Source organism: Delphinapterus leucas, chromosome 5, assembly GCF_059928025.1.
Source record: "Delphinapterus leucas isolate spDelLeu-1000000601 "Yukka" chromosome 5, BTC_Dleu_Yukka2, whole genome shotgun sequence".
Classification (NCBI taxonomy): domain Eukaryota; kingdom Metazoa; phylum Chordata; class Mammalia; order Artiodactyla; family Monodontidae; genus Delphinapterus; species Delphinapterus leucas.
Window position 1 is genome coordinate 111,466,247 of NC_143133.1, and position 13,224 is coordinate 111,479,470.

At 38.6% G+C, this 13,224-nt stretch overlaps 1 protein-coding gene across 4 annotated transcripts in view; it reads left to right on the forward strand.

The window, feature by feature from the left end:
- The first annotated feature begins 471 nt into the window (after window positions 1–471).
- The window catches only part of SLC10A7 (solute carrier family 10 member 7), a 250,116-nt gene continuing 237,363 nt past the window's right edge, over window positions 472–13,224 (forward strand). For 2 of the 4 annotated variants that reach the window (XM_022599741.3, XM_022599743.3), the window contains exons 1-3: window positions 484–829; window positions 6,800–6,882; window positions 13,087–13,223. In XM_022599741.3, coding sequence (XP_022455449.1) covers window positions 730–829; window positions 6,800–6,882; window positions 13,087–13,223 — 320 coding nt within the window. In that variant the 5' untranslated portion in view covers window positions 484–729. Of the gene's footprint in view, window positions 830–6,799; window positions 6,883–13,086; window position 13,224 lie in introns of all 4 variants that reach the window. The other 2 variants (XM_022599742.3, XM_022599744.3) reach the window with 2 other exon arrangements.

A 13,224-nucleotide genomic window follows, 5' to 3' on the forward strand; every position in this document is an offset into this window, starting at 1 on the left:
GGCCGGGACTAGGAGACCGAGAGCGGCCTCCCCTCCCCCGCTGCGTACACGTCAACGCCGGCGTCGAGGAAGCGTCGTAATGCTTCGAAGAAGCTCGCCACCAAAAAAAACCTGTACCCCGCCGCCGCAGCTGCCGACAGAGAAATCCCTGCCCCAAGCGCACGCTAGCCTTTACCGCAGGCTCAAGGCGAAGCCAAAAAGAGTCTCTCCATGGATGTATTCCAGGGGCGCGGGGGGCTGTGTCTAAAGGTTTGTTGGAGCCGGACCCTTGATAGAGCTAGGAGGCTGTGGCGCCTCACGCCACTCCCCGCCCCTGTTATTCCTAAGGTTCCACAGGTCTTGACGGTGGCGAGTCTGTCAGCCCTACTCGGCGGCCAGCTTCCCTTCCTCGATCGCTTGCGCCTGTCGGCCTGGCCCAAACGTCCGCTTCAGAGGGCTGGGAGGCGCAGCCGGAGTCGCGGTGGCTTTTGCGCGTCTATTAGTAGGCGCACGGTAGTGATGGCGGCGCTCAGTGAGACTCTCCTGTCACTGGATACTACTACTCGCAGCCCTCCTCAAAGCAGCAGGAGCAACCCCCCGGTCTTTAATTTACAAGTAGCAATTTGACTTGCTCTGCTGCATGTCAGGTGGGACCGTGGAAAGTGTGGAGACGCCCCGGGGATTAAGCGATAGCAGCTTAAAAAGAAAAAAAGCCAAACAAATAAACAAAACCCACCCACCCTAACAAACATGAGGCTACTGGAGAGAATGAGGAAAGAATGGTTCATGATTGGAATAGTATTGGCGATCGCCGGAGCAAAGCTGGAACCGTCCATAGGGGTGAATGGGGGTAAGTGCTGCACCTCTGCGTATGCTCCACTGCGATTCCCACTTCAGAACTAATTTGCGAGTCTTGGGAAGGAGAGGAGACCGGAATTGGGGAGTGTCTGCCTCTCTTAGGGGCACCGACCAGTCCAAGGTGTCTTTTGGCCCTCTTGCTGGTTTTTTAATTTGCCAGCCCTAGAGAGGATTTATAATTAGGAATGGGGCGAGGGACTTTGAACGCAGGTTGCCTTTTCCGCGAACAATCAATGAGTTTCCTTAGTGTCAAGGAGTGAGGTTACCGAGAATGAAACTTATTTGCCTTCAAAGTAGCATCCTATCCCAAGGGACGCTAGGTTGCCAGGAGTTCCTTATCTATCTTGGAGTGGACACCATTACCCTGTCTGTTTCCGACACTCCCCTCCCCCACGTTAAAAAAAAAAAAGGAGTGGGGGAAGAAAAAGGGACACCCATTCCTCTTCCAACTCAGATTTGTTGGCCCACATGTTGGAGGGTGATGATTTGCTGCAGTTCCTGCCGCTCCACAAACTCTCAAACCGACTGACACGTTGCACTCAACTGCTTCCGTGTGCTGCCGGGACTCAATTGCTACCTTTAGCAGTCTCACAGATCCAGGCTGTGTTAGACCATGTGTAGTGTGTATTTTGGCAAGGAAATGTAGGTGGGCTAAAAATCACACCCAGATCTCTGAATTGTGGGATCCTTGTCATGTGTGGATGGGCATTGGTGGAAACGACTGGAAATACCGTTAGCCTTTCATGCCCCCCCGACCCCCTCCTCCCACCCTTAGACAATCATGTCCCACTTTTCATTAACATTAATTGAATTTCTTCAGTTCATTGTCTGTTTGACCTTGTTTAGCAGTTTTCACGCTTATTGACAGGTTTTACACATGCAAGGACAGATAAGAACCGAAGTGAGCACACACAATCTTTATGCTAGGAAGCTGTCAGGAGGATATTTGAAGTTATTTGAACCTTTTTGTTCAAACATGATGGAATTGAATGAAATGATCTCTCAGGAAAACAGTGGTTCCTTCTACCCTCTACCCTCAATACGTCCATTTAGAGGTAGCTTCAGAGAACATTTAAAAGGAATTTTTTGGACAAAGGTAGTGGGGATTCAAACTTTTTGGTTTATTTTATGTTCTTCTATGTTCAACTTAGTACAAAATGTGGAGGGTGGGTAACTGTGAGAGTAAAGCTGTTTGGGGTTACCCTGCTGAAGATACCAGTTTCTCGTTTGACATAGTTTCTCTGTGAGCTTTGGGGAAACTTGTGAAGGTTGGTATTTAGGTACTGTCCAATGAGTTCCCTGTCCCTGCAGCTAGCCAGGTAGTAAGAATGTTAGAGAGCATCTTTGTGGTGATCTGGAATGTAGATTTCACTAGCTTCACTTGCAGACTTTATAGCTTCTAGGGTTAGGTCTCTGATTCGCTCAGTGTTAAGGTGAAATCACAGGTGATGTGTGATCTTTAAGTTGAGACCTGCAGAGACTAGGTTTGGTAAAATTCCTTTTCTCTTATATTCCTGGTCTGCTCAGTGGGAAGGAGAGCTGTTGATTGGTGAATCATTTCCCTAGGGCTTCCCCACAGTGGCCTGTGTGAGATGGATTCTGTAATCTGATTTGTTCCCTCAGACTCTGCTTCTTGAAGTTTTGGGAATTATTGTATCTTAGAAATATTGTTTCCCACTTTCACTAGTCCTTATGCCATTAATCTAGGAGAGTTCGTTTGTTTAATTATAAAAGAGGAGACTGTTAAGAGCTGAGGGAACTTTATTTTAAGCTAACATGCTTCTTTTACAGCTGAAGATACGGAGACCTCAGGTCAGGTGACTCACCCTAGGTCAGGTTAGCTAGCTTAGGGAAGAGGAAGGACTGGGGACCAGGATTCCCCCTTATTTCATACCAGTTGCAGCATCCATCCAAATATTCTTGGCAAAAATCACTAAAAATGAATAACCATTATAAAGAAAGTCTCTCTGTAATAAAGACGGTTTCCATGCCCTGAGTTTTAGGCCAAAAGAAGCAGAATCAGGTAATATTAGACAACCGTGTATTCATGTGATTTTTTGAGATCTGTCCAAGTGTAAAAGTTACTGTTTCTAAAAACAACAGTTAAACAAACAATTGTTTGGGATTTCTTATATAAGCTGTCTTATATAAGCTGTCAGGCTAAGTTCTTGGTACTTCAGTTGACCTTCCCACCTGTAAAACTTCTTCAATAAAAACAAACTTCCTAATAGTACCAAATAACACTTTGACCCCATCAGTTAAAACAACAAAAATCTAGGAACAAGGAGAGTAATGGTGGCTGAAAGTGGTCTGTCCTCTTCTGCTCTACAGAATGATCTAAAGCATCTCTTTTTGCTTGTCACTTTTAGTCAGAAGTTCCATTTTGGGGTCTGTACACTAGAATGCGTGTGCATTTTTCATGTGCTCACATTGACTGAACAATTTTCAGTCGAACAGTTTTCTAGACTTTCTTTTCTCTTCAGTAGAAGGTTTTGATTGTTTTCAACTTAAGATGCTCACTTCACCTTTACCTGGATCAATACCTTAATGACTCTATTTTGAAGTGTAAGACTTCTACACTTAAAGGATCACACCTTTGCTCTGCCCTCCCTTAAAAAACAATCTTTATAGCCAGTGGGTGAGTTATGTATGGCAGGAAATTTATAGAGGTGGGAACCCTGAAGTGAGAGAAGTTGAATGACTTTCCATATGGGAAAAAGTGTTAACAGGTACTAGCATGGAAAATTTAATTTTTAGTTCCCTGTTCTTTTTACTCAGTTACATTTCATTTTAAAGTATATAGAAGGTTGAAAGTAAAGAGCCACAGGAGATGTAAATTTTAGATCCTGAAGTGTAGATACTCTGTTTCATTTCCACACAGGGGAGCCCTGAGCTATGCACATCTTAGAGTTTACCAGAGTTCAACACTGTGCCATTCATTCTCCAAGAGAAAGGCTTACTTCTTTGGAAGTACAGATTAAGCGTCTCATTTCTACCTGCATCTTAACTGAAATCTTTGCCATTAATTAAGACATAAATCCTAAGAAGGAAATTGCTTCATTTTTGCATTAAGAAAACATAACCAGAAACATGCTACTGTATAAACTTAAGAATATTAGCATGAATACCTTAGATTAGGTTTAGGAGTGAAATTTACTAGATAAGTAGATTTGATGAAACGGTAATAGTTCCTTGCATTCCTAAACATTCCAGCTCGTCTTCTTTCCCCACACTCCACTCCCACATTAAAAAGCGTGGGTTTGAAGTCCCAAAATTGCTTCATTTTTTACGGCCAATTTTTCTTTTGATGTTGCTACTCCATTCCATTTTCACTGATAAACTTTTTTTTTTTTTGCTTTGGTTTAAGGAAGAGTTAAAACTTATATTTCCACTTTGTGCTTTGTAGCCTTCTCAAGATCTGAATCTGGTTATTTTCATGACTTGGAGGATATAATCATTACCTTGGAGAGGGGCCACATACCATTTCATAGCGTAGTTTCAACTCTCACCTCTGTGCAAATATTTACCAGTTTTTTATTTCAGCCCTGCCTGCTTCTAGTTCTGCATTCACACCGTGGGCGATCCATTAGCAGCTGTCTCAAAGGGGCCTTAGGTTTCCCCAGATAAGAATTAATTCCTCCTTCCCTTTTAAAAAGGTACATTGTAGGTAGCCCTGGAAGAGCCTCACCAGGTCCTTTCATGGATTAGTTATTTGGATGTGCATCTAATACAAAAAACAATATAAAAATAAACAGTATACCCTGTCTCTAGGATTTAAGACATTCAAATTAAGGAATCATTCCACTGAATTATGCCAGTTAGTTAATAGCTACCATGTGTATTTATATATATATGTGCATGGAGTGTAGGAAGAGTTACCTTCTTAAAAAATCCAGATGTTGGCTAACTAAGGTAGATGCTTTAGCTGCCCCAAAGAAACATGTGGTCTAAGTCAATGCCATGTGCTTGCTATGGAGATGCATCTTTGGATGCATCACCTAGCTCTTGCTTGCAAATATACTGCTAACTATAACCCGCCCTATAGAGAAAATCTGGGGTACCATTGTGGATGGCAGCACAGTTGACAAAAATGGGTCTCACAAAAAGCAAGGGGTTGGAGGAAAAGAAAAAGGATATGAGTTTGAAAAAAAACAAACAGGATATTAAAAATTCCTGGAAGGCATTTACTAAAACAAGCCAGATTCCTTGACATTCAAATCTGCTCCTGAATGACCTTCCTCAGCTTTTGAGGAAATATTATTTTGAAGTGTGAGCAGCTGAGACAGATTCACTCACAAGTATGGGGGGAAAAATGTACTTCTTTTTAAGTTTTTCAACCACTTTCACTGCCCTGAAGTGTAATGCCTCTTCCCCTACCTTCTCCCTTTTGCTGCCTTTTCTCAGATCATAGCAAAATGATTTGAGTAAATGCCAGGTATCTAAAAGAATGTATTGCAGTGTATTTTTTTTCTTTTTTCCAGCTTTATTGAGATATAATTAACATATAACATTGAATAAGTTTAAGGTGTACAATGTGATGATTTTAGATATACATAATGATTACCACAATCAAGTTAGTTAACACATCCTTCACCTCACATAATTACCATTTTTTTGTTGTTATAATAAGAACATTTAAGATCTACTGTATACAAAATGGTATTATTAACTATAGTCTCCACTATAGAACTCAAGATCCCCAAACTTGATTATCATTTTTTTAACATCTTTATTGCAGTATAATTGCTTTACAATGGTGTGTTAGTTTCTGCTTTATAACAAAGTGTATCAGTTATATGTATACATATGTTCCCATATCTCTTCCCTCTTGCGTCTCCCTCCCTCCCACCTTCCCTATACCACCCCTCTAGGTGGTCACAAAGCACTGAGCTGACCTCCCTGTGCTATGCGGCTGCTTCCCACTAGCTATCTATTTTACGTTTGGTAGTATATATGTCCATGCCTCTCTCTCACTTTGTCACAGCGTACCCTTCCCCCTCCCCATATCCTCAAGTCCATGCTTTAGTAGGTCTATGTCTTTATTCCCATCTTACCCCTAGGTTCTTCATGACCTTTTTTTTTTTTCGTTAGATTTTTTTTCTTATATGTGTTAGCATACGGTATTTGTTTTTCTCTTTCTGACTTACTTCACTCTGTATGACAGACTCTAAGTCCATCCACCTCACTACAAATAACTCAATTTCGTTTCTTTTTATGGCTGAGTAATACTCCATTGTATATATGTGCCACATCTTCTTTATCCATTCATCTGTTGATGGACACTTAGGTATTGCAGTGTTTGAGGAGCTCTTTGTTTCTTTTATTCACTGATGTGCTACAAATGCCTAAAATGTAGCCTTGTGGTTGCTCAGTGAATATTTGTTGACTGACTGAGTGGTGATTTTTCCCCAGCTTGGTCTTATTTGCTGAGCAGTATCTATTGGAATGGTGGAGGATTACAGGCAATGGAGGAACCATGATATGGTCCTGTTGTTTGGCTTGAGGGAGTGTGTTCATTTCCTGGCGCTGCCAGAATAAATTACCACAAACTGGGTGGCTTAAAACAACAGAAATTTTTTTTTCCCAGAACTTACTCTGGTGGCTAGAATGCAGAAATCAAAATGTCGGCAGGGCTGACATTTACTATGGCAGATAAAATTAGAGGACCTAATATGGAAGGATGCGGCCTATTTGCTCTCTCGTGTGAGAGCAGCATTTATTTTCATTTTTCTGCTCTGAGGATACTGTGCTGCACTGGACAACCGTGGTCTTCGCCTATCTGGAAAATCCTCTGGAGTTAGGCTGCATCACAGCAAACACTTAACTCTGTCAGGACATTAGTATATTAGCGGTGACACCGAGATTTAAAGTACCGTTTATTCTCCTCCAGTGGATTCTCCTTTCATGTCAAGTTATCTACAGGAAATGCCTATCTAACAGTGACTCATTTCTCTCTCTTTAGGACCACTGATGCCAGAAATAACTGTCTCCTACATTGCTGTCGCAACAATATTCTTTAACAGTGGATTATCATTAAATACGGAGGTACTGTCAACTATGGGGCACATGAAAAGCAGGGAGAAAAATTTAATTCGTGCTTACTCTTTTGAAATTTCAGATTCCTTTTGTAAAGCCGTGTGTAGGTACAGTCTGAGGCTTCACTATCACAGAAGAGAACTTGGACTGCAGCAAAGGACTTGCGTTTTGTACCTATATATTATAGATACTGCATAGCTGGGTGGCGTGGAGAATAAGGGTGTGTTTATAGTGGTTATGTTTTCAGTACAACAACTGAACTGAAACATCTACTTCAGGTCTTCCTCAGATTGTGGTGGTCACTCTAGTGGCACTGAGGCTCACTGGAGTTATTGATGTTTAGTTAGGTTTCCATAACTTGTCGATCATCTTTTGCTTCCAGGACTTATGCTGCTCAAGTGATGCTTGTTATGTTATAATTTTTAACTAATTTTTTTAAAAGTATATTCTTTGCTGGTATATCTGTTACATATTAATAAATGTTTTAAGAGAAATTCTGGTATTTTTCATACTAAGCCACAGTCTATTATGAAGACACACAGGTAATGTTATTTACTTTTCTAGGTGTCACTAAATATGGGATTCTTATAGAATTAAACAAATCCAGGCATTTTTACATCCAAGAGAGGAATGAGTAGAATTTGTGATTCTCTTTTGAATTGTAGTAGAAGAAAAAAAGAGGAGAAAATACCTATTTACTTTTGAAGAAATTACATTGAGTTTCTAAAGTTGTCATTCTAAGATGCTTATTCTTATGTAGATAGGGAAATCTTACTATGTCAGGATTTTGGGTTTTTTTAGAAATGGCTGTACAATTTGTTTCAGCATTATGTCTTGCCTTTATTTATTTTAAGTTTATTTTCTTTGAAGTGTGCTTTGAATGAAGACCAAATTTAGTTACCTTCTTCTTTGACCATCCTAGTAGTGACGTGGAAAAAGCATGGTTTTACTAAATTTATGTATTCTGTAGTTGTCAGGTTGGTATAAATCTTATCAATGGGGCATTTTTGATGTAAATGGGATCCCCATATAGTGTCTGAGAAATTTTGTCTCAAGAATTTGAAATCTTCTCACTAATTACTTGCTCTTTTGAAAACTGACATAGAACAAGATTTCCTAAATATGTTGAATTCTGGTTTTTGGAAATTATATTGCAATAAAGGACTATGATTAGTGCTTAAGGGGGCACAGGCTTTTTCTGTCAACGCCTGAGTTCTCCTTTTGGTTCTCAAATATGGGACCCAGTGATACAGAAAGATAGTTGCCACTCCTGTGGTGCTGGACTGAGCTTCCCTGGAGGTCTTCCTGCTGGCCTTTGCTGATGCTCTTTGTGGAGCAGCTGCCTTACCCAAGTCCTCTACTTGGGACGTTGCTCTAACTACGTCCCCTGGTGGCTGCTTAATGGCTACAGCTGTTCTTTATGCCATGGGAAATCTGGCAAGATTTGATTCTCTCACTCCTTTAGCTTCTTGCTTAATGCTCTTCTGTCAAGCAGCCAACTTTGCGGGATGCAGGAGTTGAAGAAGGAAGAAGGTCATACTTACCAGCATTTCTCTAAGGACCGAATTCTTCTGTAAGCACCTAGGAAACCTTCAGAATCATCCAGCTAATTGGGATCTAACGCTGAAATGCCTTGATCCTGTGCTTTATTGTGGTATCTAAATAGCCATCAAAGCCACTTCTTCCATATTAAAGGCCCTTTTCAAGCTAATACAACGTTAAGTCATTTTCAAGATCCGTTTAACTTAAGATGCCCTAGATTGCATCATTCTGTAATGTTAAACCATCTCTAAGCCCTGTTAATTTCCGGGGCAACCAAACAGTTGTAAGTTAGGAGGCAGTGAACTTCTTGTTATTTGTTTTCTAGTTAACAGTCTTGTTTCAATAACAAGATTGTAACAATTTGTTTTCTAGTTAACAAACTAATTTCAGCTGGGACTACTATTTTTGTATCCTGTTAGGTCCTGGAACAGTGCATTTTTGCGCACAGGAGACTGTAGGTTATAATTAACTTGCGTTTATTTGAAAGCATTTACATTGGCCCCGCTCAAGTTTGATTTATAGTGAACATTTCATGTAGTATTACTTATACATTGATGTAATGATGTGTATTCTAAAATTTGTTTTGTTCATTTATTAAAGTTATAAAGGACTGTGTTAATACTTCATGCTGAAAAGATTTAATGCTAAGTCTTCGGTTTTATGACTGTTGATTTCTAGTTTGTGACATACCTGTTGAAGTGGTTTCTGAAATTTTGTTGTAGTGAAACGAAATAAGGTCACATTCGAAATATATTTCATATTTAGCGAACTTCAAATCTACAGTTTCAGAGGATTTGTTACTTAAGAGACTGTTACAAGACCAATCTCATTTAAACAAGTACCTGTTTAGCACCTGTGACCACAAGGCACTGCCACCTTGTGCACTTGTACTTGGCTCGGGACAGAAGCAAAGATGAGCAGGAAACTCAGGGCGTGAAAAGGATCCCCACTAGGCCAGAATATACCGGCTTTCCTTTATTTTCCTAAACAGATCATTGTTTAAAAATCCCATCAGCTTAGAAATAAATACAGCAAATTCTAAAATTGAGGTTCTTGCCGCTTGTTTCCAGCCCAGAGCTATGAGGCTGACCCTCAGAAAGCAAATCCAATAAAGGTCAAATAAGGGTTAGGAGGGAAATTGGTATGTAATGAAAATATTTCTAAGTCCCAGTCAGAGCCTCTGATTTTAAGCAATTCTTGATGCTGTCAGTGAGGCCCTGGTATGTGGAGTATCTCCTTAAGTTTATTTTAATAGGATTCGACCTGTATTACATGTGAATAAATAAGATGTCATGTGGAATCAACTCTTCAGTTATTCATGATGGTATTTATTTGAGTATGTGGCCCTCAATTCTACATGGATATGTATGGAATAATACTATTTTGAATTTTATAGTGTTTACTTGCTTTTTCTTTTCCAGTGCAAGCTTATTTTATCTTTAAGGTTGTATGAAGAAGGTATAGAAAATATAGAACACTGGGTTTTTGTGACAGTCTTGAAAATCTTTCTTGGAAACACTTCATGTCTGTTATTTCCCTGTTGTTAAGAAGCCCCTGAGGACCCAACATAGTGGCCCCTTGTGATTCATTTTGCTGGGTTCTTTACTGTTCCATTATTTTGATACAATATCAGTTGTTTCTACTGTCATTTTTCAGATCACCTAGTGTTTTCTAACTACATTTTACTTTTTATAACTTTTTTCATGATTACAAAAGTAGTCTTTCCCCATGTAGAAAGATTAGAAAGAATAAAAATAACTGCTGTTAACATTTGTGTGTATTTTAGCCCTTTTTTCCCTAAATGCATTTTTTATATAGAGACTACTTTAAAAATAAAATACTTAAAAAATTGTATATATGTATATATGTGTATGTATGTATACACATACTTGCATAAATATACACATACATACACACATACAATTTTATTTTTAATACGTGACAGTGTATAATAGTAATTTTCCATGTAATATATTTCATTTAATTTTTCTTCATATTTGAAAATAAGATAATTTATATTTTATTTACTTTTATGAACATAAATCAAAAGGTACAAAAGTATATACGATGAGAAGTCTTCTTTTTACCCCTCTACTAAATATTCAGTTCTCATCTCTGGAGACAACCAATGTTAACAGTTTCTGTGTGTCTTTCTGGAGATATTCTATGCAAAACATACATATGTGTATCACCCCCCGCCCCTGTCAAACTGGGGTGTTTTATACCGTTTGCCACCTTACCTTATTTTACTCAAAACACATATCTTGGAGGTTTTTTCATATCAACACATAAAAAACTCCCTGTTTCTTTTTGGATGCTGAAAAATATTCCATTTTTGAATGTGTCTTGATATATTTTCCTCATCTTCTCTTGAATGGCATTTAGGTAACTTATGGGGTTTTGCTATTATAAACATTCTGCAAAGGATAACCTAAAAATATGTCATTTCCTACATTTGGGAATATGTATGAAGGATTAATTCCTTGAAGTAGGATTGCTGGGTCAGATGATATGTGAAGTTTGAGTTGTGAGAAATAGTCCAAGTACCTAGAAAGGAGGCAGGTGCTGGATAAATGTTTGCCGCCTGAAGGAATGAGTTGCTAGGTTGGTCTACGTAGGCTGTGCCAGTGAGACACCTGTTGGTTAAGTAGGGAGAGACCCTGAACTTCTACATCCTTGTCTACACAGTTTTAACATAGTTTCTAATAGCTCTTAACACTCTGTTGCTACCTTAAGTTATTTAGTTATTTCCTCACTTTTGGACATATAAGTTGTTTCCAGATTTTACTGTAATAGATAATGCTGTGACTATCAACCAATTCTATATATAAATGCTTGTAACCACTTTTTATATCCTTAGGAGAAATGCCTAGACATAAAATTTCGGGGTCCAAGAGTATGAATCCTATTATAGTCCTTGAGATATTCTCCCAAATTACTTTTCAGAAAAGTTACAGCGTTTTATATTCCTATGAGAAGTGTATGCAAATGCCTTTGTACTGCCTTCTGGCTAATCATTTTATTTTCATTTTTTGAAAATAAAAAACCCACTGATATTCATTTGGTATTTAAGAATGCCTCTGAGTGTATTTGCGTGAGATTTGGTTTCAAGACTGCTGAGAATTCTTGGAACTGCTGGTGCTCAAGTTTTCTCTGGGGTGCAATTTCTGTTTCATTGTAAAGATGGCTCCTTTTATGTTAGCTCTGATCCATGGACCCAGTGTGGCTTCCAGTCTGCACAGTGTTTCCCAGTTGTCCTGCATTAGACCCAGATTTCCAGAAGTTCCATAGATGCCATTAGGGACGTATTGTGATTAAACTGGAACTGCTGTGTAACATGAAGGGAGATTAATGGTGGGAACTGATGAGACAGATTGCAGAAAGTGGTGACCAGTGAATGAGTCTGCATTAACTTACTGTTTATTACACCATGAACTTTGGCTAATGTCTCTGAGGCTAGTTCATGACTTACTTGAACTAAGGGAGGTGGGGGACATGACAGTGCTATGTTTATAAACCAGTGAATCTCCGGCAACTTTGAATGTGTTTAATGACTGCCTGCATGTTTTATATTCTACTACTTTCTGAATTTGTTTTATTTTTGCTGAATAACCACATAACTCACAGAAATTCAAATGTAAACACTTGTTGGTTTGTACATATTGAAATCCCAAAGTTTACCAAGTATCCCTTTTTAGCTGTGAGACTTACGATATGTGCCTGGTGTGTCATGATTCATGCAAATCTTTTCTCTCCTGGGGCAGCGGTGTGACATGGTGGGAGAAGCAGGAGTGAGTGGGTTTGATAGAATGCCAGAAATGGGTTTGATTCTGGGCTTCACTCTCAATCTCAATTTCCTCATCAGTACAATAGGGATAATAATATCTTCCTAACTGGGTTGTTGTCAGGATTAAATGAGATAACATACATAAAGTGACAAGCTCAGAGCGTGGCACAGAGCTGCTATTCAGTAAACGTTAATAAAGAAATCTAGTGAGTAGATTTTGGGAAAAAAATCCCTTTTGAAATGTAGAATATTGTTGGGGAAAACATTTTTAAAAATTATGATTTGTGTGTAGATTTAGTAACATCTTGCCAAATTGAGGCCTTGCTAGGTCTGGTGTAATGAGTAGAGGTTAATTGTCAAATTTAATTAAAATTCTAGGTCCTGCCAAAATTTTTAAACAAGATTTTGTTTTAAATAGTTTGTTTGCAGTATCAACAATTCTGAAATCTCTACTAGTGTAAAGGTAGGTAGCTTAGTCCTGTTCCAGAATTTTACAAATCTGAATTGTTGGGGTATACTGTATTTGAAAGAAATTAGAATGCTTCAGAAATTTTATAGAAAAATACTTTATAATTATCATGAACAACTTTTTTTTTAACTTCTTTTTTTCCTAAAGTCTTTCTCTTATGCATATGCTTATAGGTAAAAATTTTAGCTCTGAAATAACTCCACATTGATGGATATTAACTAGACTTATTGTGGTGATCATTTTGCAGTATACACAATGAATCTTCATGTTGTATACCTAAAATTAATATAATGTTATATGTCAATTATATCTCAATTAAAAAAAAAACCTAATTCATGTGATGTTGTTTTGGTAGCAGTCTGTCTTCAGAAATAGTTTTCTTACCTTTGTTATTTTGTGTCCTTCATTTTCACAGGAGCTGACAAGTGCTTTGGTGCATATAAAACTACATCTTTTTATTCAGATCTTTACACTTGCATTCTTCCCAGCAGCAATATGGCTTCTTCTTCAGCTTTTGTCAATCACACCCATCAATGAATGGCTTTTAAAAGGG